Source organism: Pinus tabuliformis, chromosome Q (genome assembly GCF_031772625.1).
Source record: "Pinus tabuliformis cultivar Carrire ecotype Pingquan chromosome Q, CPIR1, whole genome shotgun sequence".
NCBI classification, from domain to species: domain Eukaryota; kingdom Viridiplantae; phylum Streptophyta; class Pinopsida; order Pinales; family Pinaceae; genus Pinus; species Pinus tabuliformis.
This window is the reverse complement of record NC_142296.1, coordinates 1,364,789,580-1,364,805,814: the sequence shown is the minus strand read 5'-3', so window position 1 is coordinate 1,364,805,814 and position 16,235 is coordinate 1,364,789,580. Positions and strand designations below refer to the sequence as shown.

Sequence of the window (16,235 nt, the reverse complement as noted above, 5' to 3'; positions counted from 1 at the left end):
AAGTATACATTGGCTAAGCCTCCAAGCTTTCAGTGATCCAAACTCTAACAGCCACTGCCCCTTCAAAAGATTACAAAAGTACCAAAAGGACAGGCATACAACAGTCTTCCATAGAAAGAACCCCACACCATCAAAAACATTGTTACAGTTGTTGAATGCTTCCAGAAGAAACAACAAAGAGGAGGTCATGAAGATCAAATAGCAACAACCTGTCCAAAAAAAACAAAACCTGTGCCTCAAAAAAGAACCCATTTTTCAGGCAGGAACAAAGTACCTGTGAAATCTTGTGACAATAAAGATCCTTCCTGCAATGAGAGCACGTTTTGAAAGGGAATCTTCTTTAGTGGTGAACTCCCTGTAAATGTGGGCAAAGGTTATGTATTAGAAGTGGATTTTACCTCCAAGAGTTTTTGAATAATAGATGCCAAGGCTAGGTTAGTAATCTGACATCTACTGTTTTCTCAGAAAATAAGCAGCTTGGAGTCACCAAGCGTTAATTTTCACATCTACTGTGATACTCATTGTTAATTTTCATTGGACCTACCACCTGACACCTTATTACCCAAGCAGATTACAATCTACTGAATAAATGCATGACTTATTTCTTAATACAATTAGCGGAAACAAAAATTAAAAGGGGAAGAGGATCTCAATCACTGATTACTTGATGACTTTTAGATGACTCATGATATACATTTATTATATTTTTTGTTGATATTTTGACTCTTGAGAGTTGAGACTTAGACAAGACCCAAAATTCAGGAGTTGATTCACTATTTTGATATGTGATGTAGCATTAGACCTCATATACATATTATATATTAGCTTTCTTTACATGTTTATGTGGAAATGCATTTATTTGATGTTGTGGATACTCTAGATGTTAAAAAAAAAAAAAATGAATAATTTTGGGTTTTTTTAATTTTGCCGACTTTTTGCCGACTTTTTCAAAAAACTCCCGACTTTGACGAGTTTTTCAACTTTTGGACCCTTGCCGAATTAATCCCGACTTCGACTTTTTCCACATTGATTTAAATGCATATTTTCCGCCTTTTCTGTAGGGCATGCAACCCAATGCAATTATTACATTAAATTATTCATCTAAAGCAGAAAAACAGCAAGCTGTTTTCCACTGTAAATGGAAATAAATCACTATTTTTATGTGTCTTTATAATTTCTATGCTTCACACCAGTGTTGCGAACATCGCGATTTAAGCAGGAAATCATGACTTTGTAAAGCGCCCGTATTGTCGACCGATTTTTATGGCAATCTTTTCACTTTGAAAAATCATGATTTAATCATTAGATTGTGGACTGACTTTCCTCAACAGGCTACACATTTTCAGGCATGGGCATCAAATTCTGCCCTATTTTTTTTTTGTTTCTCCTTGTTTTTCCTTCGGTTTCAGTCAACCATATAATTTCCATGATTTTGCTAGGGCAGTGTTACCACACAATCTAGCAGGGGTCCTAGGAGGGGTACCTAAGGGACAACTACTAGACCCCATAACAACAATGGGACAAAGACCCATTCTCACCTCAGTCAGTGTCCCCTACTCTTTATGGACTTTCACCGATGGGAGGAGTCCCAGTATGAAGGAAATCACTAGAATAATAAGGTTAATGGACAGGTATGGCATGATCTCCAAATCCCATTCAAAGGAGAGGCTCAGATAATGGCTTGCTTGCTTCAAAAGCAAGATAAGGGCTCTCCAAGAAAGGCTTATGGGGAGGAGACCTAGATCAAGGAAAAAGGGATAGTCAATATAGGGGATACACCTAGATCAAGGCTTCCTAGGGAAATATATGGACCTCTCTAAAGTTTTGTAAAATGACAAGCATGTGAAGGTTTGGGACCACAAGAGAAACCTAGGGGATGCAAACAAGGCCTAATGTTTGTAAAATCAGAGACCCTAGGTCAAGGACTGATCAACTTCCAATGAGTTTTCATGAGTAATTGACCTATGGAAATCTGTTGACCAAAGAAAGGCCTAGGAAAAGAAATTGATGTTGGAACTAGGGCTCGAGGTTTCTCCAAATCTAGCCACAGGATGAGCTTCAAAATTTTAGGGCACTTAAAGGAAACCCTAGCAGAGTTGCATGCCAACTCGCTCTTTGGATGGACCACCCTAATGCATTTCACACTAGGCCTTAGAAGACCCTCTAAGGTTACGAAAAGAAATGGCAAAAGTCAAAGAAAGGGTTTTAAAGGTGATCAACTAGGATTAGGACTCAGTGCCTTGACAATTGGGAGAAATGGAGTCAAGATTGGCCTTGATGAAGGACCTTCGCTCAATTAAGGAGTCTTATGCAGCTTTTCACTAACCCTAATGCGGCAGCTACCCAACAACAAGGAATTTACACTTCGATTTGCAAGAGACGATAGAGTTTCAAAGTTTGTGAAACAACACAAACCCCTGGGAACATTCATTCACAATATCTAACATGTAATGCATGCAATACTTTAAAACCCCAGTGTTTTCATGAATTCGCATTTCAATTAGGACACATTCAGATTTGACAAGACATTCCATACATTAATCATGTAACAATAACAAAGAAATATCATCAAAATAGCACTTACAAACATAGTTTTAAAACTCGGACTCGGATTCGAAACCGACCAAGGGTCAACTCCGACTCTGACTCTGACTCTACCTAGTTGATTTCAATGACTCGATCGTTGTAAAAAATACATTAAATATTTATTTTTTAATGAAAAAACATATTTTTAAAGATTTTCATTCATGTTTCCAAACTCATAGCATTAGAATATAGATAAAAGACAACATATGATCAAAGTATGTTCATGAATATATCTATTATATCGTAATGGCACCCAGTGCACCGTCCAATACATGTAATACATAGAGATCAGAACAAAAACACATAACCAAGGAGGCTCTAAATGGCCTCTACAACAAAACATCACTAGTCACTACTGCTAAACAAGGAAAGATCATCTTGCTCAGACTCTGAATCGGACTCAGACGGTCAAACCCATGGCTCCTCCTCTTCATCAAGATCTCTGACTACAATTGTAGAAGTAGCAGCACCAGCAGTAGCTACGCGCTGAGATAGATGAGCTATGTGCTTGTGTCATGGCTGAGTAGAGGAAGTGCCTACAGCGAGAGGAGTTGGGGTTGGTACTAGTGGATCTGTATTTAACTCAATAGTCTATATTGCATACATCTCTAAATCAAAATCAACACCAACATCCTCATCAGGGTCAAACTCTGTTGGTTGAGTCTCCATTACCCAATCTAAGGATGGATCAATATCTTCCAACACAATGGGATCTGTATCAGGTCTTTTGTTCAGCAATTGGTTGTGTCTTAGCCAGGTCTTTTGTTTCTCTTCTTCGTGTGAATCCTCTCAAAGAAAGGCCAATTGCGCTCACACCAAAAAGCACTGCATGTTTGACACAAAATATGGATTGCAAACTTCTGCAATTGAGGACACTGGCTACCAAATGCCTCCCACCATTATGCTACAAAAAACATAGTTGTGTAATGAGTTAGTTCAACAAATTATATCCAACTTTCAAATTATAAACAATTTAACAAAATAAGAATTTGAAAATTGAAATTGTTTACCTGGATCGTCTGCTTCCCTTGCAATCTTTGCTAGGTTTTTGCCAAAGGTACTTGTGGCTCTACTGAAAGAATTGATTTGTCTGTGTATCTCTAGTTGCTCACTCTCATCAGGGACCATGCGCTCAAGGAACTCAATTAATCTATCTCTCACCTCCCCCGTCAAAGCTTCTCCCACCAGAGCTTTATAATGATTCCTCGGGTTCCGAAAAAACCCAGCTGCGTGTATAGGACAATTGAGTTGATTATTCCATCTTTGATCAATGATTTCCCAAATTGGCCCATACTTAGCCACTTTATCCTTGAATGTTGTCTTTATTTGCTCCTTTGCCTAATCCATAGCCTCATAAATGAAACCGATAGCCAATCTTTTCCCATCCACCAACCGCAACACCTTAACTAGTGGCTCAACAACTTTCATAATCTTTGCTTTCTTTTTCCAAAATATGTCTTCATTAACCTTCCTTCTTACATCTTTTCCATCTTGTTTGCGAGCCCATTGACATCCATTCCATTCTTCACTAGAAAACATCCTCTGCGAATTTCCATGTTGGGAAAGCATAGATTGCAATGTCAAAAAATGAGTTGCAAACCTAGTCATGGCAAACCTAACAAGATCCTTGCCCCCTACGTTTTTCTTCATCAGGCTCAAAATCCATGAGTGATTGTAGATATACTTTCTTATGCTTTTGGCATGCTCTATAGTTTTCTCGATCCAATCTATTTTACCAATATCCTCAAGCATGAGGTCTATGCAATGTGCAGCACATGGGGTCCAAAAGATAGTTTTGTGTTTTTCCTCTAACATTTTACTAGCAAGAACATAGTTAGAGGCATTATCTGTGATGATTTGAACAACATTAGCCACCCCCACCTCTTCAACAACCTCATCAAAAGTTGAAACAACAAGTGTGTATCTTTCGCCTTATCAAATGCATCAACTAATTTTAGAAACATGGTTCCTGTGGCCAAAAGACAAGAAACATGGTACATCATGTTTTCCCCCATGAGCTTTTGAAATCTTTTAAATATTCATCAATGGACATAACCTCTTTTTGCAAAAGAGATCCCCTTAATTCTGTTGATTTGGGTTAGCATCGGATGTGCTCTACCCACGAAATTTGGTGGAGAGGCTAAGGCGCATGAGATCTCCAATACCCAGAAAGGGTTTGGGCAGATTCTAAACAGTTTGGGAGATATTAAATAATTAATATTTTTAATGGAGTCCCTAAAGTCTAAACTTAGGGAAATTAAAATATTAATGTGAATTAATATAAAATTGTGTTAGAATGGTCCAAAAGTCATGGATCAAGCTAGATCTAATCTTAGTCGTTGATTAGGGACTTAATCTCGTCCATTGATCTGTCAACGAGAAAAGTATAAGAGGAGACTTGAGGGTCACTTAGAGAACACACCAAGAGACCAAGATTTCGACTTTCTGGGGCTGGTTTGCTGAGAAAGTTGAGAGAGTGATCAGGAGTTGCAGCTGAGGAGCAGTGAATACAAAAGCATAGAGGCAGAGATAGTGCTAGGAGGATCACTGCAATAGCCGGGAAAGCTGACGCAGAGGGCAGAAGTCGAAATTGTCGGGAACAGTCGAAACTGTTAGGAACTGCCGGAACTGTCGGGAAAGCTGACACAGAGGTTAGAAGCCGAACTGCCGGGAACAACCGAAACTGCCGAAATAGCCGGGAAAGCTGACGCAGAGAGCAGAAGCCGAAACAGCCGAAACTGCCAGGAACTACCGGAACTGCTGGGAAAGTTGACGTAGAGGGCAGGAGCCAAACTACCAGGTTCTGTCATACAAATGCAGCAGTCGCAGTGGCAAAGCCATGGGTGGCAGTACGGGATGCAGCAGTACAAATGATGGGCAGCAGGCCTAGCGTCAGGGACCAAATGCCGAATGATCAGAGTAATACTCAGTGAGGAGTATTGCTAGAGCATAGTCCTCGCTAAGAGGGAGTGTTGATTTGGGGAAGCATCGGATGTGCTCTAGCCACGAAATTTGGTGGAGAGGCTAAGGTGCATGAGATCTCCAATACCCAGAAAGAGTTTGGGCAGATTCTAAAGAGTTTGGGAGATATTAAAATAATTAATATTTTTAATGTAGTCCCTAAGTCTAAACTTAGGAAAATTAAAATATTAATGTGAATTAATATAAAATTGTGTTAGAATGGTCCAAAATTCATGGATCAAGCCAGATGTAATCTTAGTCGTTGATTAGGGACTTAATCTCGGTCGTTGATCTATCAAAGAGAAAAGTATAAGAGGAGGCTTGAGGGTCACTTGGAGAACACACTAAGAGATCAAGATTTTGACTTTCTGGGGCTGGGTTTGCTGAGAAAGTTGAGAGAGTGATCTGGAGTTGCAGCTGAGGGGCAGTGAATACAGAAGCATAGAGGCAGAGATAGTGTCGGGAGGATCAGCGCAGTAGCTAGGAAAGTTGACGCAGAGGGCAGAAGTCGGAACTGTCGGGAACATCCGGAACTGTCGGGAACTGTCGGAACTACCGCGAACGCTGACGCAGAGGGCAAAAGCCGAAACTACCGGGAACAGCCAAAACTACCAGGAACTGTCGGGAAAGCTAACGCAGAGGGCAGAAGCTAAAACTGTCGGAACAGTTGGGAATGCTGGGAAAGCTGATGCAGAAGGCAAAAGCCGGAACTGTCGGGAACATCCAGAACTGCCAGGAACGCTGACGTAGAGGCCAGAACTACCGAGAACAGCAGGGAACAACCGGAACCAAGAACTACAAGAACTGCAAGGAAAGCTGATGACGAGGCCAGAACTACCGGGAACAGCCAGAACTGTCGGGAACTACCGGAACTGCCAAGAACTACAGGAACTGCAGGGAAAGCTGACGCAGAGGGCAGAAGAGGCTAAGACAGTCCCCACAGGCTAACGCTGGGGTTTTTCGTGGGGTAGATTGGAGCTGAGGCACTGTCGGAGTGTTTATCCAGGGTTTCAGCCGGAGCATCTATCTCCAAAGGAGAGATACTACTGCCGAGGTTTTTCTCCGTTGGGTGAGCCAAATTTGGCACCCAGATTGTATTCTGAAACTACTTAATAAATCAAACCCTCAAATAGCTGCACCGGTTTTCCCGCATTTGTGTTTTTCCAGGGACATTGGTCCAAAAACAACGATGTCACTTGCGTGCTTGTTTTGTTTCCTTTAGTTGATGATCTGTAATGTGTTGAGCATGTACTTGTATTTATTTCCAGTATTTACATGGTAAATAACTTGTTAATTAACAGAACAAGTAGGTAGGAATAAATTAGAAAGTACATGAAGGGTTTCTAACGGGTTAGACCTAGAAATTCCAACAAATTCATGCATAGTAGGGCCTTTGAAGTCCTTTCCAGTAGCAAATATGGCATCAAACATAGGTTCATAATATAGTGAACAGGTACCATTGAAGGGTATATCAGCGTAATACCACCATCTAGCTACGTAATCACAGACAGTTTCTCTCAATTCTTTCTTCCAATGGTCATCTAAAGTAGGTTGGATTTGACCTCTACTAGCTTGAGGACAATGTGCACTATCAGAGGGAGAAGAGGGTGTGACTGCGACTTTTGATATCACCCTTCTTTTTAATTTTACCTTACCCTTTTCTTGAATAGATTCCAAAGAGGGAGGAACATAGTGAAACGGGTTGGATGCAATCTTTTCACTTTGAAAAAATCGCGATTTAATCATTAGATTGTGTAATGTTCCTAATATAAATTTTACAGTGATAATCAAACACATGCAATAAATTCAACACAAATAATTTTCAATAAACACCCATGAAACAGAAAATGCTCCCAGAACGCCCAAAATGGGTAATTTTATTATATAATAACTACTAGAGTACAATGGAAAATGGAAGGAGTGCACCTGGGCTTGCACAAGGCAAGCTACAAGCCCCAGGTGATCAATATATCAGTGCTCAACTGCTGTAGAAATTTGTCCTCCAGAAATTTGCACTGGCCCAGTATTTCTGCATTGTTGGCTGTCTTGAGACCCTGATTCAACCCCTCAAATCTGCCCAGAAAATTTTGTAAAATTAGAGCTGAGATCCTTGTCAAAAACCCAGAAAAATCCAAAAAGGGTTTTCTCTGGTTTTGACCCTCCAAATTCGATCCGAAATAGCTTGGCCCTTCTCCACAACCAGAAAATTCGACCTGTAGCAGAGAATGATGTTTGTTGCTCCCAAAATACTAAAAACCTCCCCAAAATTACCTTCCAACCAAAATCCGAACAACCCAACTCCTCAATCCTTCCCCAAGGTTGCCTACACTTAGCACCCACAATTGATTGTGCAAGCTTGTAGATGATGACACAGTCCCCATGTCAAGAAATTCGTATTGAGTGATGGGCTTCCTCTTCTCCTGCAAATCCTCCTCCTTTGACTGGAATTTGGCCAAGAAACACCCCAGCAACAATGTAATTCCCAACTCCAGCACCACTCTTCCTCAATCATTGCATGGCTTCTCCTTCTGCGTCCTAGCTAAACCAGAATGGCGTGGTACCTGCGTGATGTCTCTCTCCTAGCCTCCAAACAAAGATAAAAGCCTTCCTAGGGTGGCACTCAAGGTCCACCAAAGAAAGGTTGAGCTTCACTCCTTGGGAAGCTCTTGTGCTAAGCAGCACTTGTAACTCAGTTGAACAATTAGAGCAACAATCGATTATCAAAATGTCAAAAGCCCCAAATGATGCTTCTTCCCTCTTATTTATACTTGTTGGCCCTTGGTCTCATGTGGGTCCCTCCTATGATTTCAACCTCCCTTAGGCAATTCGAACTTTCCACCAAGTAGAGCATATTATTTGTGGGAAGGTGGCCCCCACATTCCACTAAAAAGATTTCACCCCACTTTTCCTAAGTATTCTCTCCAAAATTGCCTTTAGGCCCAAAATGACAAAATTTACAAAATTGGGTTCTCCCTCCTTGGTAAAATATCTAGAAATGGACATTAAAGATTGTGGACTGACTTTCCTCAAAAGGCCACCGATTTACAGGCATGGGCATCGAATTCAGCCCTATTTTTTTTTTGTTTTCTCCTTGTTTTTCCTTCAATTTCAGTCAACCATATAATTTCCATGATTTTGCTAGGGCAGTATTGCCACACAATCTAGCAGGGGTCCTAGGAGGGGTATCTAAGGGACAACTACTAGACCAAATGACAACAATGGGACAAAGACCCATTGTCACCTCAGTCAATGTCCCCTACTCTTTACGAACTTTCACCGATGGGAGGAGTCTCGGTATGAAGGAAATCACTAGAATAATAGGGTTAATGGCTAGGTATGGTGTGATCTCCAAAACCCATTCAAAGGAGAGGCTTAGATAATGGCTTGCTTGCTTCAAAAGCATGATAAGGGCTCTCCAAGAAAGGCTTATGGGAAGGAGGCCTAGATCAAGGAAAAAGGGATAGTCAATATAGGGGATACACCTAGATCAAGGATTCCTAGGGAAATAGATGGACCTCTATTTAAGGTTTCATCAAATGACAAGCATGCGAATGTTTGGGACCACAAGAGACACCTAGGGGATCCAAACAAGGCCTAGGGTTTATAAAATCAGAGACCCTAGGTCAAGCAAGGATGGGATAGGTCAAGGACTAATCAACATCCAACGAGTTGTCATGAGTAATTGACCTATGGAAATACATTAACCAAAGAAGCCTAGGAAAAGAAATGATGTTGGAACTAGGGCTCGAGGTTTCCCCAAATCTAGCCACAAGATGAGCTTCAAAATTTGAGGGCACTTAAAGGAAACCCTAGCACAGTTGCATGCCAACTCGCTCTTTGGATGGACCACCCTTCTTTGACTTTTTCCCATATTCAGTCGAAACCCTAGAAGGTCTCCTAAGGTAATCAACTAGAATTAGTACCCAGTGCCTTGACAATTGGGAGAAATGGAGTTAAGATTGGCCTTGATGAAGGACCTTCGCTCTATCAAGGAGTCCTATGCAGCTTTTCACTAACCCTAATGAGGTCGCTGCCCAACAACAAGGAATTTACACTTCGATTTGCAAGAGATGATGGAGTTTCAAGGTTTGTGAAACAACAAAAGCCCCTGGGAACATACATTCACAATCTCTAACATGTAATGCATGCAATACTTTAAAATCCCAGTGTTTTCATGAATCCGCATTTCAATTAGGGCACATTAAGAATTGACAAGACATTCCATACATTAATCATGTAACAATAGCGAAGAAATATCATCAAAATAGCACTTACAAGCATAGTTTTAAAACTCGGACTCGAATTTGAAACCGACCGAGGGTCGACTCTAACTCCAACTCCGACTCAGCCTAGTTGATTTCAATGACTCGACCCTTGTAAAAAATACACTAAATATTTATTCTTTATGAAAAACATAATTTTAAAGATTTTCATTCATGTTTCCAAACTCAAAGCATTAGAATATAGAGAAAAGACAAAATATGATCAAAGTATGCTCATGAATATATCTATTATATCAAAATGGTACCCAGTGCATTGTCCAATCCATGTAATACATAAAGATCAAAACAAAAATACATAACCAAGGAGGCCCTAAATGGCCTCTACAAGAAAACACCACTAGTTGCCACTGCTAGGCAAGGCAAGATCATATCGCTCAAAGTCTGAACGAAGTCAAATGGGGAAACCCATGGCTCCTCCTCTTCATCAAGATCTCCAACTGCAACTATAGAAGTAGTAGCACCAGCAGTAGTTGCACACTGAGATAGACAAGCTATGTGCTTGTGTCGTGGCTGAGTAGAGGAAGTGCTGGCAGCTGGAGGAGTTGGGGTTGGTACTTATGGATCTGCATTTCACTGAATAGTTTGTAATGCATCCATCTCTAAATCAAAATCATCACCAACATCATCATCGGGATAACACTCTATTGGTTGAGTCTCCACTATTCAATCTGAGGATGGATCAATGTCTTCCAACACAAAAAGATCTGTATCAAGTCTTTTGTTCAGCAATTGGTTGCGTCTTGGCTGAAGGTTGTATTGGACGAAGACTAGATCATTTAATCGTTTTTGTTCTAAACGGTTTCTCTTCTTCGTGTGAATTCTCTCAAAGACACCAATTGCGCTCACGCCCAAAAGCACTGCATGTTTGACTCAAAATATGGATTGCAAACTTCTGCAATTGAGGACATTGGCTACCAAATGCCTCCCACCATTGTGGTACAAAAAACATAGTTGTGTAATGAGTTAGTTCAACAAATTATATCCAACTTTCAAATTATAAACAATTTAACAAAATAAGAATTCGAAAATTGCAATTATTTACTTGTCTCATCTGCTTCCCTTGCAATCTTTCCTAGGTTCTTGCCAAAGTTACCTGTGGCTCTACTGAAAGAAGTGATTTGTCTATGTATCTCCATTTGCTCACTCTCATCAAGGACCTTGCGCTCAAGCCACTCAATTAATCCATCTCTCACCTCCCAAGTCAAAGCTTCTCCCACTAGAGCTTTATAATGATAGCTTGGTTTCTTAAAAAACCCAGTTGCATGTATAGGACAACGGAGTTGATTGTTACATCTTTGATTAATGATTTCCAAAATTTTCCCATACTTAGCCACTCTATCCTTTGGGTTCTTAAAAAACCCAGCTGCATGTATAGGACAACGGAGTTGATTGTTACATCTTTGATTAATGATTTCCAAAATTTTCCCATACTTAGCCACTCTATCCTTGTATGTTGCCTTTATTTGCTACTTTGCTTGATCCATAGCCTCGTAAATGAAACCCATAGCCAATCTTTCCCCATCCACCAACCGCAACACCTTAACTAGTGGCTCAACAACTTTCACAATCTTTTTCTTTCTTTTTCCAAAATATGTCTTCATAAACCTTCCTTCTTACATCTTTTCCATCTTGTTTGCGATCCCATTGACATCCATTCCATTCATCACTAGGAAACATTTTCTAAGGCTAGAACACCAGATCGTCCCACCTCACCCCTGGAGGCATCTCGGCAATCATGGCAAACTCTACCTGCAGTCTGGAGGACAGCCTATCGATCTCAAAAGATGCAGCTTGCTGATCATGCTTCTCCTCTTTGTCCTTCTTTCTAAGAGGGCACTAAGTGCTATAGTGGCCCAGCTCACCACACCAGAAGCACTTGATCTTTGAAATGTCCTTTCTTTTGTGCTTCTCTCGCTGCCCCCTTGATGCAAGGGCCACGTCCTCCCCTTCCTACACCTGCTTCGTCCCAATGCTACTACTTTCACTGATGGTGGCCTTTACCAGATCATGCCTCATCTCCTCCTGTTGCAGATCAGCCCATACACGTTCCCAATTTGGAAATTTTTCTCTGCCCAGGATGCTCTAAACGAAAACTTGTCAATCTTCATAAACGTTATTCAGCACTAATCGTACAAACTCTGAGGGCTGGGGCGCTGACCCTACTGAAGCTAGCTAGTCCGGGACATCTTGAAGCATCATAAGGAAGGGGTCTACTCACTCCCCTTTTTGCATCCTCGTCCATCTCAGCTTCTCCTCTAAGTACATCTTCCGCTGCTTGGAAAATCCTTCGTATAGCGTAGCTAAGGCTTCCCACATCTGTCGTGCAGTATCCTTGCCGGCTATGTGGGATACTACATGATCTCTAACTCCATCGAGAATGATCCTCTTAGCTCTCGCCATCTAAGCCTTGTACTTCCCAAGTGGATCTACATCGGCGGGTACAGCAACCACACTATCGACATAGGTTTTGAGATCATGCTCGTCTAGAAGGCAGAAGATCCTAGCCTTCCAAATCACATAGTTTGAGGCTCCATCCAACCAATCTTGATCTCTCAACCCAGTTGATACTATCCTAAAAAAGTTGAATTGCTTCTTATTTCTTATGCGCAACTGTTGCCCAACTATTCGCACTACCTTCTAGAGTGACAAATCCCGCACACAGCTATTGTTGCTCTGCTAAGAAAATTCGAACCTCTGCCTAAAAGTCCTCTGAGGAAGGAATTCCCTCAGTATGTGCTCTTCTCTCCCTCTAATGCTATTCTGCCAGCAACAGCTACAAAATATCTGCGTCCCAGCTGAAGATCTGCTCTGCAATGAAAATACGTTGCTCCCTTCTGCCTCTGGAAAGCTTCGATCTAGAAATCGAATTTCTCTATTGACTCACTCAGAGAAATTGATTTCTCCTCAAAACTTCGACCTCCTTGGCCCAAGGACTGCGCTGCCTCTGGGGTTTTGAATTGCTGCCTCCGCGATAACTTCGAATTCCCTCTTCCTTCTGCAACTGAGCTCTTATACTCACGATTTGTGCTCTGATACGATGTGAAAAATCTGTGCCCTGATTCCTACTATAGCAAACTGATAATACTTCTACTTGTTAAATTATTTGAACAAGTTACTTGCAGTTTTCTATGGCAAATATTGAAATATATACACTGCAGCCTACAAAAAATAAAATACTGCGGAAACTAAATACTAGACTGGAGAGAAATAAACGCACACATATACACTGTTGTTTTTATACAAATGTCCCCAAAAAAAACCAATGTGGGAAAACCGATGCAGTAGCTAAGGGTTTTATTTATTATGCAGAAGTAATCTGTGTACAAATCGTTAGATGTCCAAACTAGCAATCTGATACAAAGAAATACTGACAAGGAGAGAGTGAGGAAAAATATCACACTGTCAGGCAATCCAAATCTGATCCAGCCTCTAGATGGTTGGCCCCACACTAGCTCTACACAGCCTCTACGTCAACCTCTCTGGGGTCTGTGTCACCTCCTCTTCTGATCTCATGTTGTCTGGAACCTCGCTCTCCTAGCCCTCTGGTCTCACACCCCGGCTTCTGGCTCTGGAATTGGACTTGCCAACTGAATCTCGGACTCCCTCTGAAGCTCTGCGCTGCCTATCAAAACCACTCTTTGTCTTCTCTACCTTGCACTCCCCGGATCTGGAAAACTCTCCTCCAGTCTACTATCCCTGTCCCTCTCTCACTACTTCAACTTTACTAAGTCACTTCCGGCAACTCACAGCTGCTACTCAGGAAATCGACTTCCCAGCAAAATCGAACTTGCACAAATGTGTTCTCCAAGTGCCCATCGAACTTCTTATAATCCCTCGTTGGAGCACCAACAGCCAAGATTAAAACATAATCAAGGGCTAAGATTAACTGGGAGTTGATCCTCGTCTTCTTCTAGAAGATTCACACCTCTTTTAATTAATACCCTTTAATTAACCAGATTTCGTAAGTTTAGACTTAAGGAACCATTTTAAAAAGTTAATTATTTTAATTAAATCATCTCTAAGTGGAATTTTTCCAAACGATTTTTGGGTATTGGATAATACATGTGCCTTAGCCTCTCTACAAAATCTCGAGGCAAGAGCACATACGATGCTACAAAAATCAACATATTTCAACCTCTTTTTCTTTTTGCCTAGCTTTCTCTTCGTCAAACTTCTTAAATTTTTCTAGCAACTCCTTCCTACTTCCCCAATTTGTTCTATTGGTGCTTCACATGGGACAATTTGGCCTCTAATACAAGCCAACTGTTGTTTCAGCCTGTGAATGCCCCCTCCACCTACCATAATTCTTTTATGACAAAACTTGCAATACATTTGATTATCAATCATCTTAGCATATGCCCAAGTAGCATATTTCATTCTAGGAGCCATTTTCTAATATTTGGAATTGGAAATGAAAGGACAAAAGTCTAAAAATGAAAAGAAAAAAAATCAACTCTCCAATGTTCATTTTTTCTAGAAAAATTACTCTTTTCAATTTCTTGATTCACAAAAAAAAAAGTAAGGGCAAATTTGAGTGGAAAAAAAAATACATCTAGCCTCCTCAATGCTTCTCCAAAAAACAACTCCAACTCCTCAAAAACTCCTCACAAATGCTCACACAAATGCAATGAGATAATTGTGAGGAAATGTGAGGGTGTTGGGTCACTTTTATAAGCTTGGGAGAGGAGTAGAGGCATTAAGAAAAAACAAAAAAAAAATTGAGTTCCAAGTCCGAGTTACCGCCTCTTTTCCCTGCGGACTAGCTCAACCAGTTTAAGACGGGCTCAACCGAACCAACCAATTCGGTGTCCAGCTCGGCCGATTCGGTAACGAACCGGCAATCGAACCAGTTTTTCTACCGAGCCACCCCGAGCAAGGGTCTGGCCCAGTCTACCAAGCCGAATTTGATTCGAACCGACTTGGTTTTAAAACTATGCTTATAAGGTATAGCGAATACATCTATCCATCATTTTTGCATTTAGAAGCTCCAAGAAAAGACTAGTGAAAATCCAAACATGAAAATGCTTCAACAAGATCCAATTTTATTCATCAATTGTAGGTGCAAATTCTTTTACAAGAGAGAAAATTCCAATCCAAATCATGATGATTTACAAATGAGGCTTACTTTTATTTATATGAGCCTCAAGGGGTTCGATTTACTCTTATTAGGAGAGGAGTAGAGGCATTAAGAAAAAACAAAAAAAAAAAATGAGTTCCAAGTCCGAGTTACCGCCTCTTTTCCCTGCGGACTAGCTCAACCAGTTTAAGACGGGCTCAACCGAACCAACCAATTCGGTGTCCAGCTCGGCCGATTCGGTAACGAACCGGCGATCGAACTAGTTTTTCTACCAAGCCACCCCGAGCAAGGGTCTGGCCCAGTCTACCAAGCCGAATTTGATTCGAACCGACTTGGTTTTAAAACTATGCTTATAAGGTATAGCGAATACATCTATCCATCATTTTTGCATTTAGAAGCTCCAAGAAAAGACTAGTGAAAATCCAAACATCAAAATGCTTCAACAAGTTCCAATTTTGTTCATCAATTGTAGGTCCGAATTCTTTTACAAGAGAGAAAATTCCAATCCAAATCATGATGATTTACAAATGAGGCTTACTTTTATTTATATGAGCCTCAAGGGGTTCGATTTACTCTTATTAGCCTAATAAGCCCCTAAAAACAACTTTAACGTGCAAAATAGTAATCTAATTGGTAACAAACCCACCAAATACCTCAAAAGTACTCAACAAGCCTTCCTAATGAGGTCGAAATGATAGAAAAATGGTACAAAGGGATCGTTGGAAGGCCTAGATAAGTCCTCCATGTGCCAAGATGAAGTGGAGGGCTATCAAATGATCTATGGTGCACTTATGGCCCCTTGGTTTCCGAGCAAAAGATCTATGGTGCACTTATGGTGCTCCCAAGTGGCTGTAGGGCACTATGAATGGTCTCATGGATCTCCAACTGGATCTAACATGTCCATGCTCGATCAATAAGGGCTAGAATAATGATACAAGCTCTCCCATGTCTCCCCAGCTGAGACAAAACCCTGTCTCAGCCCTGGATCAATTGCCAAGTGTCTGGTGCAAATATGTGGTTGGATGGGCAATGTGGTCCAAGAGCATCATCATCTTCGTATGATTGGGGCACGAATGAGAAATGGGGGGTGTTGAAGAATCCCATGGGGTGGCAATCAATGCTCTGCTACGGTGGACACCCATGGCTCTCAACACTCACCCTACAAGTGCCCTCATGACCCTTTGAAGGGCTTGGATCCCATATAGGGAGGCCAAGTCCAAGATGAAGACCCGAACCAATGTGTCTCCTCACCTTCCAGTATAACAATTCATTAGTGCAATCGAGTAGGTGAGTTGGCAAATTAGGGGCAAAATTGGACACTTCATAGT

General features: G+C 41.1%; 1 protein-coding gene across 3 annotated transcripts in view; it reads right to left on the bottom strand.

Annotated features, from left to right (window-relative positions):
- The window catches only part of LOC149224997 (uncharacterized), a 383,647-nt gene that overhangs the window by 306,603 nt on the left and 60,809 nt on the right, over positions 1–16,235 (bottom strand). For 2 of the 3 annotated variants that reach the window (XR_016249560.1, XM_089386395.1), the window contains exon 5: positions 275–355. The exons of the other annotated variant lie outside the window; for it this stretch is intronic. Coding sequence is in view for 1 of the 2 variants with exons in the window: in XM_089386395.1 (XP_089242521.1) it covers positions 275–355 (81 nt within the window). In the remaining variant the exon portion in view is untranslated. The remainder of the gene's footprint in view (positions 1–274; positions 356–16,235) is intronic. 3 annotated transcript variants of the gene reach the window in all.